The sequence below is a fragment of the Oryzias latipes genome, chromosome 17 (genome assembly GCF_002234675.1).
Source record: "Oryzias latipes chromosome 17, ASM223467v1".
Lineage (NCBI taxonomy): Eukaryota > Metazoa > Chordata > Actinopteri > Beloniformes > Adrianichthyidae > Oryzias > Oryzias latipes.
Window position 1 is genome coordinate 16,593,876 of NC_019875.2, and position 15,542 is coordinate 16,609,417.

Below are 15,542 nucleotides of genomic sequence, written 5' to 3' on the forward strand. Positions count from 1 at the left end.
ATTGTTTATTATTATCATCATTTTATATGTATTGATTGATTTATTGGGGTTTTAATTTTTCTTCATTTATTTATTTCAGGAAGTAATCCGGTAAAACTTTTTTCATATAATTTTTATTGAACTTCAAACAAACATATACACATAGATACAGATGAAAGAAATAAAAAAGAATAAATTACACATAAAATTATTTTAATAAAAACAATATAAAATAAAAATATAACATTAAAATTGTAGTTTACAATACTAGGGATTGTCATACAACATGTGATCTTCAATGAAAGATAATTGTATTGCGTTTTTTGTTATTTATTATGTTCAGAGATTTAAAATATAAACTGATCTCTTTTTGAAATTTATTGAGTAATGGGTTTGGTTTTTGAAAATCTGCTCTTATGAATGAAAAATTTCCCAGATATTAATAAAGTATTGAATGTCAAATCAAATAGATCATCACCAGAAACTACTCCAAATAATATGATGTGCTTTTGTAATTGAATAAAAATAGGAATAGGAAGTAATCCGCTTCATTTGAGCCGCATTGCTTTATGACTGTTGATACCGCAGGTAGGCGGAGCTTCACATCCGGGTGCTGAAGCTGACCCCTGACGTGACCCTGCAGGATTACAAACATGGCGGAGGTAAGAAAGTCTTATACATTTTCACTAAAATTATTTTCTTCTTGTGGGCGGCTGGTTCAGCCAGATTTACTCACACTCCCCTGCTGTAGCTTTTGAACACGACACGGAACGTCAGCGTTTTGTCTCGCTGGACGGGCGCCATTTTTTGGATCCAGACATGTTTGGTAAACTTTGAGCTTAGCTAACGTTAGCTGCGGCGTTAGCGACTATGTTCCGCGGTTTTTGTTTAAAAATAAATTATCAACAAAGGATTTCGTTTTTTCATAAACATAATTCTAAAAGTTTTTTTAAATAACTGTAATTTACGCGTTTTCTTTTCTTTTTCACCTGAAATCTATAAATAGCGAGCTTAAATTAGGAATGCTTTAGCAAAAAAACGAGTAAAGATTATTTAGCTTGCAAAAATTGTAATTTCAATTAGTATGAATAAAGTTTGTCAGCGCTTATTTCTAGAATATTCCTTATAGTTAAAGATGATGCATTTTTAAATTTTGGAATTTATTATAAATTTATATTTACTTATTTATCATATTTTGTCGGAAAAAGACGTGAAATTTATCGTTTTTTTCTTTTTTGTTGTTTCTGAGGTGTTGTAGGAATTTAATTGTACATTTATATTTTCTTATGCCACTTATATTAAACAAAACCCCGCCACACGAACCTGATTATGTAAAGCTGTTCAGCAGCGAACGGTTTCAGTTTCACATCCCATGAATTATTCATTTTATGCCTGTTTTTTTTTTAACCTTTAATACTTACATTTGAGATTTTTTGGTTTTTAAGATTTTGAGAGAGAGAGAGAGAGAGATTTATTTCGGTAATGTACAAACACAATCCTAAAACGTCAACATAAATGTTGAAGAAAATTTTACCTAAAGCAAATAATCCTCCTAATTTTTTGTTTTTTATTCCCACTTGTTACATGTTTGGCTCTTGTTTTGTTGTCATGTATTTTTTTATTCATGTTGTGTGTATTTCTGTCTTGTATTGTCTCATTCAGTACATCTTTGTGTTATGATGCCTGGATGTGTTCTGTAATGGTTTCATCTGTATTGAACTTTTTTATTTGACTAACTTTTCTTCCTTTTTTTCTCTCTAGCCTTCGCTGGGGAACTCGAGCCCAGGTACACATGGTACTAAATGCTTACACATAATTTGTAGAGGAATTTGTTTAAAAAAATAAAAAGTAAAAGCTGGTTTCCCCATCTTTGTTCTTATTTTAATGGTCTCTAAGGCATACATACATTCTGGGCTGTTTTGTTAATATTTAGGGTTACACAATATTTTGTTATGTCAAATTTCTAAAATTGGTATTATATATTGATAAATGACTTTTTGGTTCAAAAATGCTCCTTTGTTTCCTTTTTTTACTTGCACTTTCCAAGGAGGTTCAGCAGGTTCTGATGACCATGATTTTGACCCCACCGCTGAGATGCTGGTGCATGACTTTGATGATGAACGCACACTGGAGGAGGAAGAAAGGCTGGAGGCGACAGACGACACCAATGTTAATGAGATTGAAGACCTTGCACGGGTTTGTTTTATTTTAAATTGTAAGACCTTTTGCTAAATGTAATGTTATATTTCTGGTGGTATTTATTATAGTTATGAAAACCCTGTTTGTTTGTGTGTTTTTAACCTGATTTTTAAAATTTGTCTTTAATCTAGTGTGATATTTTTAATTGAAATAGTTACTTTTAACTTGTAACTAATAATGGGAATGATATATTATTCATGGATCTGATATATTTTTACATAAACGAACACATTTTCATTTCCCATCATTGTAATGCTGCGTTAACTCCAAACACGATTTGCGTCGGCCGCCTATGTTTGGAAGCGTGGCTTGTGGGAGGAGCTACCACCAAATGTTTTTGGCCTGATTGCTACAGGGAGCGGTGTCTGTGTGCATCTCATTTACGATGCATGGAAGACCCCACTTTGTCAAAGTTCAGAGATTTGAACTCTGGACGCAACACTCAAATGGCGCTGCTGCCGGACCGACGTGCCGCGCCCGATGCCCAAATCGCGCCACAGGGCCTCTGACAGCATTTGAATATTGATTTAACCTTGAAACTGGACGTCTTTATCACACCAATAACGTTTTTCCTCCTGGTCACAACCTTTAGGCTAATTTTAAAATTGAAAAAGTTCAATCTCTCCTAAAGAAAGATAGACAAACAACAAACTTGTTTTTTTCTATAAACTGAGGATTTAATAGATTCACATTGTGTCAGAGGGCAACTTTCATCACCATTCAATGTCTTACTGTGAATCAGTAATAATAGGAAGTGAACTAAACTCAGCTTTATTTTTAATAGGAAGGTGAGATGCCCATACATGAGCTGCTGAGCCTTTATGGCTATGGGGGTAGATCACCAGCAGAGGAGGAAGAGGAGGAGGAGGAAGAGGAGGAGGAAGAACCTGAGGATGAGGACGACGAGGAAGAGGACGAAGAGGAGGATCTTGATAACGATGAAAGCAGCAGAAGCACTGGGGAGCTGAAAAGAACTGAGGTAGTTTTTAGCTGTGGTCTCACTGGTTTGCGGATTTTTTTCAATGCAATTTAGTATGTTTTTTAATTTTTTTTAACAGCAGGTTGTGTCCTGCGTCCTGATTGGCTGTAGGCCTTTGCCAATCAATATCTTCTGTGCCGTGGCTCTATAATCTGTTCAGTTTGCCAAATTTACAATTTTGATCGCGAGCAGATCTCTTTCATTCCAAAATACTGGACTTATTTTTCTTTGAAAGTTTAAACTTTGAGAGTTTAAAAGAGAAAAATGTTAAATGAATAATTATGTCTGTCTTAGTAAAGTGTATAAAGTGTGTAGTGAGGGGTTATACTGCCTATGATTATATTCTAGGGTAACACTCGTGATGAACAAGTGACCACTGTCATAAGAAACTGTGATCTATTGAAGGAAGTATACAAATCACTCAGAGAGGCCTTATCTGATCAGACCAGAACATCTGAGAGAAAGTGGAGCAACTACCTCCCGTTTTTGACAGTTATAAGCCGTAAACTGTCCCGGGGCTCATACCCATGGAACCTCGGTGTCAAAAGGCTCGCCACTTGCTTGTTAAAACTTCTAAGGAAACTTACAGAATATTTTAAGATACCTTTAAGGTTTGTGTAAAATGCAAAAATGTGCCAGTGTGCAGAAAAACAAGTTATGAATGATTTACTTCGTATTTTAGACGGCCAAAACACAGAAAGCATGTTTTACTTCTGACAGGTCTTTAGTGTTGCTCTTCTCCTCCATTACTTTTACACTCTTCTTCCTCTCTAAGCCCTCTCTGTAAAAGAGCCTCCACCCTCACATGTACCACATGTTCACCATCATGGCCTGTGCGTCCTGCCTCTGTGCCCGTGTCATGGAAAACAGCGCATTGCTTTTCCGTAATAGATCTATAGATTAATGGCTGCAGACTGTTTCTTTGTTCCAGCAGCTCCTCAGTCCTGCAGCTTGTGTCTGGTTTCCTTTGTCTTAGGAAATCACTAATGGGTTGAGTTGGTCCAGGTTTGCCTTTCATTTCAATACTTTGTTGTAAATTTCTCCTTTTGTTTTCAGGGTGTTGAGGACTTTAAGACCTCGTCGGGACAGGGGAGTGACGCCCAGACCACTTCTGAAGTTCGCACGCGCTCAGTCAGGTCACTCGGCACAGCAGAGCTGATTCGCTCCCAGAAACTCAAGTACTTTGAAAGTACGTGTTTTCTGAAATCCTTCTCTTCTGCTTCCTGTTGCTGAAACCTCCTTTGCCCTGTAACTGAACACTGACTTGTTCTTCAGGTAATGATGCTGAGGAGGAGTCTGATGAAGATGAGGACTACGTTCCATCTGAAGACTGGAAAAAGGCATGTAAAAACGTCAACTAAGAAATGTTCAAATGGTGGCTGAACTAAAAGCCCACAGAATGACGAATGTGGCCCGCTCTCAATGTTTATTTATGTTACTATTTCTTCTCTTTTCTCAGGAAATCATGGTGGGTTCCATGTACCAGGCAGAGACGCCTGCTGGGTTGTGTAAATATAAAAACAATGAGAAAGGTATGAGAATTTCTCTCTGATTCGTCTCCAAAACAGCTTCAGTTAAAAAAGTAAATGTCTCAAATTTATAATTTTTTTTTCCTTCCTTTTTCTGATCTGATAGTTTATGAAAATGACGACCAGTTGTTGTGGAACCCTGAACGTCTCTCTGAGGGCAAAGTGGTGGAGTTTTTAACAGAAGCATCACGGCGGACGGGGGAGGAAAAGGGGGTGGATGCAATCCCTGAGGGATCCCATATCAAAGACAATGAACAGGTGAGTTGGATGCTTCCTGTAAATAAAACAGCTGGACGATGCTTTTTACTTGACTTTTCTTACGGTTTGTCGTTGTTCTGCCGTAGGCCTTGTATGAACTGGTGAAATGCGGCTTTGACACAGAGGAAGCTCTGAGAAGGCTGAGGTTTAACGTCAAAGCAGCCAGAGGTAAACACATCTGTTCTTGAATTCTTCCACATTTATACTTAGTGTTTTTCTTATTCAGCTGCAGCTGCTAATATTTGCTTCAGACCTGCACACATACAGTCAGGAAGCCTTCTCCATTTGAAGCCTTAAACATCTATATTTATGATAAACAGTGATACGATAAACGGCTATGGTTCAAAAGGTTTCTGAAAGCTGCTTCTGTTTTCTTCTGGAAGATGGCTGGAAACGTTGATCCCTGAGATATTTATCTACAAAAATCTCTAAATGGTGTATTTTATACATCAGTGGAATTAAAGTCCCACTCCAATGATCTATTTTAACAGCATCCCCAGTGGTCTTTTAATTATGATAATGCTGCTTTCAGCAAACCCCGCCCCCCTTCCCCTCCCCCGTTGCAGACCGGGGCAGGGAGCTTGTGGCCGTCCAGCACATTTTCGTCGCCATCACAACATTTTTCATCTGCTCCTGATTCACAACAATTGGAATAAAGAAATACTCAGAAATGCAAATTAAATCTTCATTTTCTTTATATATGGCCTCCATTATGAGAAAAATGCCACAAGAACATGTTTAAAAAGACACCCTTTTCATCGGAGCGGGACTTTTAAGATGATTTCATGAACGGCAATATGAGAAACTCTGCATCACTTCCTGCTTTTTCAAATTGGAGTTTCTTGCAGTAAACTTTTCAAAGTCATCGTTCATGGAGGAAATGCTGGCTGTGTTTTGTTTTGACGTGAACCGTTCTTTTCAACAGAGGAGATATCTGTGTGGACAGAAGAAGAATGTAGAAACTTTGAACAAGGACTTAAAGCTTATGGAAAAGACTTTCATTTAATACAGGCCAACAAGGTACGACTCAATTCAACCACATACAGTGTTTGCTACATAAGTGTTTGGCTTTAGAATAAGCAAATAAGAACTGTTTTCCTGTTCAAATGATGCTGATATTAATGATCCTTTTATGTCTGCTGAATTAAATCTTTCAGGTGAGAACTAGGTCTGTAGGAGAATGTGTGGCCTTTTATTACATGTGGAAGAAGTCTGAGCGTTATGATTTCTTTGCACAGCAAACCAGACTGGGAAAGCGGAAATATAACCTTCACCCCGGTGTCACGTAAGTTTTTGAGAGAGCATTCAAAAAAATGAAGAAATGCAAGTTTATCATCGGTTTAGATTTATGTTTTTATTTTTTTTAAATCAAGTTTAAAAGTTTTTAAAAAGCCTGGATGAACGAGGTTTTTTTTCTCCTTCTTTTCTACAGAGACTACATGGATCGATTACTGGATGAGACAGAGAGCGCGACGTCCAGCAGGGCGGCGTCGCCTCCTCCCACCACTTCTAGCAGCAGCACCAGCCACTCCGAGAAGGAGGATGGCAGCAGTCAGAACGGTGAGCCAACACTGCAACTTTCTTCTAAAGATGGGAATTTTCAGAGTGAAAAGCAAAAAAATCTCCTAAATAAAACAATCGTTTTACAAAAATAAAAGCCCCAGTCTAATTTAGGTCAGTTTATTTGTTCTAAAGTCCCACTCCGATCATCTGTTGATGTATTGTAAAAGCAATGTCAGTGGTCTTTTAGTTCTGATTGTGCAGTTTTTAGCCAAAACTCTCCTAGTTATTGTAGGACATAGTTTCTGTAGGAGTTCATCAGAAATTGGTGCGGACCAACCCCGCCCCCCCCTTCCAGTCACCCATAACTAAAAGCTCTGTTTACATGCTCTCTTCACACCCCCAGCCTAACATTACCGGTGGCGAGCAATATCAGAGCTATCCAGCCGTAGAGTTTTGAGGCAGACGTACATGGATCTAGTCGTCCACATGTGGACGCATCAGAATGGAGCGGAGCAGGGAGCACGTGGCCCCGCCCATTGTAGCTTCTACATCACACCTACAGGCTTTTTCCAAACTGCATTATTTTTGTCTACTCCTGATTCACAAGGATTTGAATTAAAAATATACTCAGAAATACAATTATAGGCTTAGTTTCGGTTATTTGTCCCTCATCATCAACTGAAAAATGCCATAAAAGCATTTGAAAAACACCTAAACCACAATTTTCATCAGAGAGATAATATTACATTTCTGTATCACAGCTTAGTTCCATCCAAAGCTGCAAAAACAACTTTTTTCCACTTTTTCTTAACAATAAGGTTCAGTTCTGTACTCTAAAGTGACCAAATAATGCGTGAAAACAATATCATTACAACAATAGAATTCACTTAACCAATCTGCTGCGATTTTTCCATCTATTTATTCTTTTATAGAGTTTTCTTCCCCACAGTAAATGAATATCATGCCCCATACAAGACACTGAAAATAACATTATCTGATAAAGTCTTTAGCTATTCTGAATGACCAATAGGCATTGAGCTTATAAAATCAGTCATTTTTCTACTTGCATTTTCTCGTGTAGTCATCTTTAAAACTTCTTTTATAAGGAATTTCACCTCTAGTTTTTATTGATGTCCTAGAAACATTGTTTTGTTTTATGCATCGCAGAAATCTAAATAAATATTTTTTTTGCTTTTTCCCCATGATGACATCATGTCTCCTCAGGCGATTAAAGAAAAGACGAGCTCCTCTTTACATCAACTGGGGTTTAATAACTATTTATGGAGGCTTTGGGAGGCTCTTTCTGTTAAATGAAGGGGACAAATGGCCCAAAAAATATTATTTTCTTCATAGTTTGCAAGAAGTTCCGAGAATACACAGTTAAATATTCTGTTCATCAATAAAGACTTAAAAATAAAAATAAAAATCGCTGCAAAAATGGCGCCATATCTTTTTATTTGAAGTAAAGCCAGTGGAAATAAAGTCAGAGGAATTGTTTGTAGTTTTTGTTCTTCCCTGTAAAAACGCTTTTTTTTGTCTTTTTTTTTTTGTCTTGACAGGTGTTACAAACCACCCAATAGATTCTTCTCAGTTGGTTCCGGTCAACCCAGTCAAACCTGAGGGCGTCCGGTCCAATGGTCCCTCTCAACCAGAGAGGGAAGCTCCTCCCCCAGTTCCAGACAACGACTCCAACGGCTGCAGCAAGCCAAGCGCTCCCAATCACGACAGAAACGGTTCCGTGGACTCGGTAGCAGAACACGCGGCAGAGGTCGCACACGAAAGGCCGGCCAAGAAGTGCCGGACAGAGGCCGAGCCCCTGAGCCAAAGCGAAGTGGAACCATCCAGAGCACACGAGAAATGACATGTTCATCTGTTGGCTGAGGAGAACCGGAACAAACTCATTCCGGCGTCTTTTACCGGGGAAACAGGAAGACGGAGCGGAGCGTCTGATGAGAACAAGCAGTTGGAAGATCTCTAAGAGAAGAGTGGAGTACACGGCTGGATTGAATTGCCCCCCACTCCTGAACTACCACAGAGAAATCATGGACTAATAGACATCTTCTATCCATCTGTTCCATTCTTTTAGAGACTGATAACATTTTGCCAAGAATTTTGCTTTTCTATTTGTAAAATAGATCACCTGTGATATTTTTTTACACAAGATATTTATATTTTTTAACCAAATAAAATCTAATAATGGGTCTTTGTTCAAGCCATTGTTTTATTGTCATGAATTATTAAAGTTGGACATGCTATGAAGCTTGCGTGTGAGATGCCAAAAAACAAAAAAAACAATGCTAAATTGGCAAAAACCCTGAGCTGGTGACTTCACCGGCAGATGTAGTTGCACTTTGACAGCATGTTTCTCGTTTTTACCGATAAAGAGCAACCCCAGCGGACATGCCTTCTCACTCTTCCCTTTTCTGTCACAGCTGTTTGTTGTTGATGATGAGTAAGCCGGGCAGTTGCGCCCCCCGCAGGTTTTTGTGTAAAGCAGCTGACATCTGTGATGTCTTGTATTATGAGTCGCCGTTTAGATCTTTGTATTTTTGGAACTTTCTTAGTGCTTTGCTTAACTTTTGTTTTTACTACAGAATGTTTGGGATTTTTGTAAACTTTGTACACATCTTCAGCAGTTGGTACTTTTCTGTTTTTTTTGCAGTTGTATTCATCCGTCTCTTAGTCTTCCTTATTTCCTGAGCTCTTTTTTTTCGTTTTTACTTTGCTTTTGTCTCATTTAAGTTGGATGTAATAAAAATTAGTCATTCCTCTTACAGCCTATGTGCTGAGCTTTGATTAAATCTGCTTTTTAGCAAAAATGCTGCCTTTAACCTCTTCATCCCAAATGTTGCTAATTCACAACGTAATTCATTTAGCTTAACCTTCAATGGAAAAAACACTGAAGATTGTTTTAAAAATCCAGAAGGGATTAAACAGCTAATCAGATCTGGATTGGGTGAAAATGCTACAAAATGCTTCTACACAGAAATTAAAGTAAGTCAGTCTTTTAAAAAAAAGGCTTTTTTTCTTTGTGTTACAGATATTCCAGTAGTGCACATGTCTCATGTCTGTATTTTAGTTCATGTTTAAATATTTTCAGAAAAAAAATTACTTTGGAAATAAAATAAAAAGATGTATTTGAAATTGATTTAATGGAATAAACAGCACTGGATGAAGCTACACGTCTGAATGAAAACATCGGATTTCTGAAGTTCAAATTGTGGCAGCCAAGCAAACTAAATGTAATCCAGTTATGCACGTTGACTTCCATGCTAGAGACTTTTAAGAAGTAACAACAAAGTGATTTATGAAACATTGTCTTTAATTAAAAGATAAAAAATAATGTTTACAGAGTAAAATAAATGCTGAAAACTGCTTAGCTGCAGTGGATGTTTGGGAATAAACGTCTGAAAAACATTGTGTTGAGTGTTCTCCCCATCATGTGAGCAGCGCCTGCCTTCAGCCTCTGCTTTACTCCTTTTCTGTTAAACATGACCAAAAACAATCTATTTAGAGTCAAAGTCTTTCAGTAACAGCATTCATTTGAGCTTTCCTTACTTTTTTGCTCCTGTGTGAAGGTGATGTAGGAGTACACCAAACTCCCAGCGATGCTGTAAGCAGTGAAAGTAATACAGCTTTCATGAAAAAGCCAAACATTTGATGTCATCTGAACAGGTCAGCCCTTCATACCTGATGTTCAAACCTATGAAGTTTGTCCAAGTGAATATATAGTCGCCGCCGAACACCATCCCGATGTATGTGACCAGGATGTTCTAGGGAGGAGGAAACGTTTTCAGAAGTATCGCAACACCTCAGCCAGCACTGCTAACCTGAGATGAGCTACCTTGATGCAGCCTATGATGGAGGTAGTGAGGGCTGAGTTGCATTGCGTGCACAGCAGTATGGAGTACATTAAAATGAAGCTGTGGGACACGTGGGTGCAGACTTAGAAGCAGACAAGTATCCTGGAATTAGTGCGCCGGACGTGTTGCCTTACCCCATGACACAGGAGAGAACAAACTGCACAACGAACAGGAGATCAGACCAGCCGCTGTAGTCCAGACCCTGTTCCAAAAACACATCAACTCCAGCTCAAAGACACAAGAAGAACATGCGTCTCAGTCGAGCGTCTTACCATCTGCAAATCCCCTGAAGAGTAGGCGTAGGCCAAGGTTGGAAAAATCATGATCAAAGCATTGTAATACAGAAGGCCGTACTTTCCTAGCTCCTGCAGGAGGAACAGCAGCACATCAGCCTGGAAGTCCTCCCCAACAGAGAATGACCTGCAGCTCCCACCTACCTTGGAATCTAGTTTTTGCTTCATGTAAGCCCCACTGGCTGCTGTGAGAATATTGTTCAGCATAATAAATGTGTATCCTTCGAGATCAAACGCTAAGTCAGCACTACAAACACAGAAAACATGCCAGGGAGTGAGAGTTGGGAGTCCAGACTGGAAGTCAGCGATTGTACCAAGTCTCACCTGGCAGCAATCAAAGCTCCAATGATCATGGTGAACACAGTCATCTTCACAGTTGCAGAGAAAGTCTTTCTGTAAAGGACAGAAGTTCAAGGAAATATTCCCTTTGCAGGCAGAAATTCTGGGTGACTGGTTATGCCGGATCGATGCTGGTCCGTCTGCGGTGCCCCCCCCCCCCCCGGATTTCAGAGGAGTGGTTTGTCCCGCAACCCCTGCATCGAGTAGTTCATCCAAAACCCTAGCATTCGCGCCCAATGCCATCCTCTTCCTCACCGACTCGCAAAATGCATGTTTTGTGTCACAAATGAAGTCCAAAATTAAACTTTCATTGTCTATGCTGAAAATGGACGCCGGTGTGGGAACGTCACCTTAAACATACAATAAAATTGTATAAATTTTTTTTCTCGAAAGTACAGTAGAAGCTTTTATTTTGAAATCCAGATCTTTTTCCCATTTGTCCGGCTTTCTGCCGCTAAATAGACGTGTCGATGAATTGGAAATTGCCTTGCGTTGCAGAGGGATGGATGTCAGACCCAGACATGACAGAGGTGATGTAAACATCACACTTGATTAATGAACGCTCCATTTTTTTTGTGTCAACCCAACAGAGACGCACCGCAGATGGACCTGTGGGAATCTGCCTTTACACTTACTTCAGAAGAACACTTTCAAACACCATGGTGAGAAAAATACTGAACCTCCTCAGGACTGTAAACATGGGTAAGCTGAGATGGGAAAACTCTTTGAGATTCTTGAAAAGGATAATGCAGTTTATATTATTGTTAGAAGAACTCAAAGACTCACTTGAGTCGCTGTGTTCCAAAGAGTCCCGATATTTGATTCCCAACATACAACAGAGGTAGAGGGAACATCTAGAGGGACAAGAGACGGCCTAAATTATTCGAAAGCTGCTGTAGAAACTTCTGCAGTTTTACCAAAAGTTGTCTTCTCCAAACCTTGCGAGGTATACTTAGATCCATGTCTGGAAATGAGATGATGCCCAGCATCTTCCCCATCCTCAGGACCACTATCGTGGCCAGCATCTGCAGGTGCATTTCAGGAGACCAAGTCACTATTTCAGGCTCTGTTACCAACAGAACAAGACGTCATGCAGGCGTCCACCTTTGCTCACCTGGCCAATTCCAACGCATGTTGATGATGGAAATCTGGAGAAGGAAGACAGAGTTTACAACAGAAGGAAAACTCTGAAATCTAGTAAAGATCACCAACGGAGCCACCAAAAGCAACTCAAAATAACAAACGATAAAAATTAAAACAGATTATTTCTATCATAGTGCCACAAGGCAGCGATGGGAACTTTTTTACCACTCTCAGGCGTTGGAAAATGACAAATATTTGCTGCTTCATCATGGACAGTAGCAATGATGCTCGATAATACTCAGATGCTGGAGTCAGGATTGAACCCAAATTCAGAGTAAAGGGTGTCCTGGTCTTCTCAGTCTCTTTTTTTGGTCAGATTATAATCCAAGCGCTGAAAATCATAACTGGCAAAGTCTAGATGTCAATGGCTAGGATCATATTTTTCTATAGAGTTGACTTTTCGTGCTGTGGATCCTTCTTGGTTGCTACAGTACTTTTCTTGATGAATGCAGGGTTTGAAAGTGCATAGTTTCCACCCAAAAAATAGGGTTAAACATTCTACTTACAGGTACACTAAATATTTGTAGTAAAGAAAATGTTCAAATTATTACTAATATATAAATTACTGGAAAAACCTTAGTCTTAACAGCAGTTATTTAATGAATAATAATAAGGCTTAATATAAAAGGAGCAAAAATACCAGGTAGAAGCAGTATCTGCAACTATTTAAAGGAAATTAAAGGAAAATTTTTAAAGGAATACTTGTTATAGTTAGAAGTAACAATATAAAGATGATTGAGCTCTGGAATGTTCATCATAGATACACTTCAACTGTGAGAGACAAATTGTTAAAAAAAACTCCAGGATGATACATTAGCGAATTTTTAAAGAGTTTCTTTGTATAATGGTGCAGAAAATAAGAATCAAGCCAGATTTCTGTTCCTCACAGACCTGTTAATTCCTTATTAGGAACTTTTTCTATCCTCCACTCATTATCTGTATCGATGGCACCTGTGTGACCTCATTATCTAAATAAAAGGCACCTGTCCACACCCTGAAACTGGCAGGCTGCAACATCGCCACCATGGTCAAGAGCAAAGAGCTTTCTAGGGGGTAACTGACACCTGAACAACACTGGGACAAACCAATCTACAATAAGTATGCAGCTTGATGAAAGCAGCTCCACTTTACTATTGGAGCAGTTCTTAAAACTGGAAGAAACCCTGGATCACTGACTACCTCCCTCCACCTGGAGCTCCATGCGAGATCTCACCTAGTGGGGTACAAATGATCTTGACAGTGGTAGAAGCAGCCCAGAATTAAACTGATGCATGCAGATTTGCATGCTGAAAATGGACAACAATAAGAGTGTGGAGACCTGCAACCTTTGACCTCTTGTCATTGACAGCCAGGGTTCCATACGAAGTATTGAGATAAACTTTTCATATTTGAAGTGTATCTATGATTAACATTTCAGACCTCTTTTTTAAAGTAGGACAACTTGCAGAATTTGAAATATTTTCTCTCCACTGAAAATATATATTTTTGTCAATGTAAACATTGTTGAGCGGTTAAATAGAAACAGTTCTTGTATCCTAATAAAAAAACACAGCACATGCGCAATGCACTGCTACTACCCTATCATAAATAAAGGGGATCACACGCCAGTTGAGTGCGCGCGCGCGTGCTCCGGCTAGAACTTTGTACCTTTTACCTGTAATTAGTAAGAACACTTTTGTTGACGACAACGATGAGAAACGAGCTGACTCCGTAAAAAGCAGCGGCTAACAGCTTCACGAGAACCGTGTCGGCTGTTGCTCCCCTCTGAACATTGGCTGTCTCCTCTGACGGGCTTCTGTCGGCGGCCAAAACTCGACGTCTGTGGCGCTCAGCCATCGTATGTGAATCTCCTTTCTGCGCATGCGCAAACTCTGTCGTAACCGAAACGCAAAAAAGCGGAAATGAGAAATAACATCCCTAACACAACCAAGTCATCTTTCTTTATCTTTAGGTAAAAGGACAGAAGTTCAAACAACTCTAGTGCCAGTATGAGAAAGCTGCAGTTGGCGTAACAATGATGCTGTTAGAGTGCTTTTAAATAAGCCAAGGAGGACGAGTTCTAGTGAGCTTTTCGTTTCTCGAATGAACACTCTGGGCTTGCATGCGCTCGCTTATGTTCAAATTTATCTGCAGATTAAACGCTTTAGAGAATACTCTCATCTTGGCTATAAGTAACATTAGATTTAGTGCCATACGCTTCCAGTCAAATTTATGGAAACACTGGAGGGACTGTTTTTTTGACATTGTAATCAAGGTTTTATGGTGTTATGTATATGTAACCTTTTTTATCTTATTTATTCTTATCCTTTTTAATTAATTTATGTTATTAATTATACACTGTACCTCACCTTGTGTATTCTTGACACTGTATTTTTAAATGTAGTGGGTCTGTGTACTCCTTTTTACTGATTGGACCACGAGTCTGGAATAAATTCTATCTATCTATCTATCTATCTATCTATCTATCTATCTATCTATCTATCTCAGTCAACAGTTGAGAACTCTGAACTTTATTTCAAAATCTGGACATGGACTTGTTCAGCCGAAAGACCATTTTAAATTGCTTTAACAAAAATATAACAGTCCATTTGCAAAATACAGAATTAACATTTAGTCGTTTAGCACAGTTTTCTAAAGGGAGTTAAGAATCAAATAGGTTATAGTCAGAGAAAACACACGAGGAGGAAAAGACATATTAGAAATAAGGGCAGAGATCACACTGATTATACCAAATATTTGGACAAAGGGAAAAAATAACAGAAGGAAGGGCATGACAATGGAGAGTGATGACAGAGAAGTAAACTGTGAAGACAGAATTGAAAAGACCTGCAAGAAATAAAACCCACAGAATAAACACAAGAAAACACCAACAAAAAGTACAAATAAAATTAAAAGGACAAAAAAAAAATTAAAGATGGACGCAGAGACAAATGGACAAGTAATATAGATATAAAAAAAGATAACTGCACAAATCAGTGTCCTGCTTGTGCCTGTCCCAAGCCCGGTAAAAGGAGAGGGTGGTTTCAGGAAGAGCATTCAGTATAAACCTTATGTCATATTAAATAGTTTTCTAAGCCTTTTAGGGACTTTGAGGGATAGGACACCCCAAACTCTTAACACACCCAGACTTGCCCCCCTAACATTCTACCTGCACCCCATAGAGGAGCTGGCTAAATCTGGGCTTGCCAAAAAAAAAACAAGAGCAATGAGGGAAAAAGCGATGACACATTAGAAAAATAAAGAATGTCCATAAGCACACACACACAAATGGGATTTGTAGACTTTTTTGCGCCAGGGAGTAAAAGTAGAAAACGACACTCCAGGAGTTCCTTCTGCTGGTCAGACGAGGACAATCTGAATTTAAAGAAAAACATAATTGCATAAAATTCACAAAAATTGAAGGAATTGATCATTTTTCAAAAATAATCATGTAGTCAACTGTACTCCTTCCCTATAG

The 15,542-nt window shown here is 38.8% G+C and overlaps 2 protein-coding genes across 5 annotated transcripts; one reads left to right on the plus strand and one right to left on the minus strand.

The window, feature by feature from the left end:
- The first annotated feature begins 579 nt into the window (after positions 1 to 579).
- mier1 (MIER1 transcriptional regulator) lies at positions 580 to 9,260 on the plus strand. Of its 4 annotated transcripts, none has more exons than XM_011486499.3 (13): positions 580 to 641; positions 1,741 to 1,765; positions 2,027 to 2,175; positions 2,963 to 3,157; positions 4,214 to 4,346; positions 4,433 to 4,497; positions 4,617 to 4,689; positions 4,793 to 4,944; positions 5,031 to 5,112; positions 5,870 to 5,964; positions 6,102 to 6,229; positions 6,377 to 6,504; positions 8,007 to 9,260. In XM_011486499.3, exons 1-13 carry the CDS (start codon positions 633 to 635, stop codon positions 8,306 to 8,308), a joined length of 1,536 nt encoding a protein of 511 aa, XP_011484801.1. In that variant the 5' UTR covers positions 580 to 632; the 3' UTR covers positions 8,309 to 9,260. The 4 variants fall into 4 exon arrangements, with proteins under 4 accessions (XP_011484801.1, XP_011484800.1, XP_011484802.1 ...); XM_011486498.3 differs by having other exon boundaries at positions 603 to 641; positions 1,741 to 1,774; XM_011486500.3 differs by having other exon boundaries at positions 604 to 641; positions 1,741 to 1,774; positions 6,183 to 6,229.
- A 612-nt stretch (positions 9,261 to 9,872) lies between these two features.
- Positions 9,873 to 13,937, minus strand: LOC101156919 (UDP-N-acetylglucosamine/UDP-glucose/GDP-mannose transporter). The gene is made up of 13 exons (XM_004079000.4): positions 13,740 to 13,937; positions 12,057 to 12,090; positions 11,881 to 11,967; positions 11,729 to 11,796; positions 11,578 to 11,649; positions 10,928 to 10,996; positions 10,748 to 10,850; positions 10,583 to 10,675; positions 10,445 to 10,512; positions 10,292 to 10,370; positions 10,138 to 10,220; positions 10,006 to 10,058; positions 9,873 to 9,929 (listed from the first exon to the last, which is right to left on the minus strand). The coding sequence occupies exons 1-13, from the start codon at positions 13,919 to 13,921 to the stop codon at positions 9,919 to 9,921; spliced, it is 1,002 nt and encodes a 333-aa protein (XP_004079048.1). The 5' UTR covers positions 13,922 to 13,937; the 3' UTR covers positions 9,873 to 9,918.
- Positions 13,938 to 15,542: the final 1,605 nt, after the last annotated feature.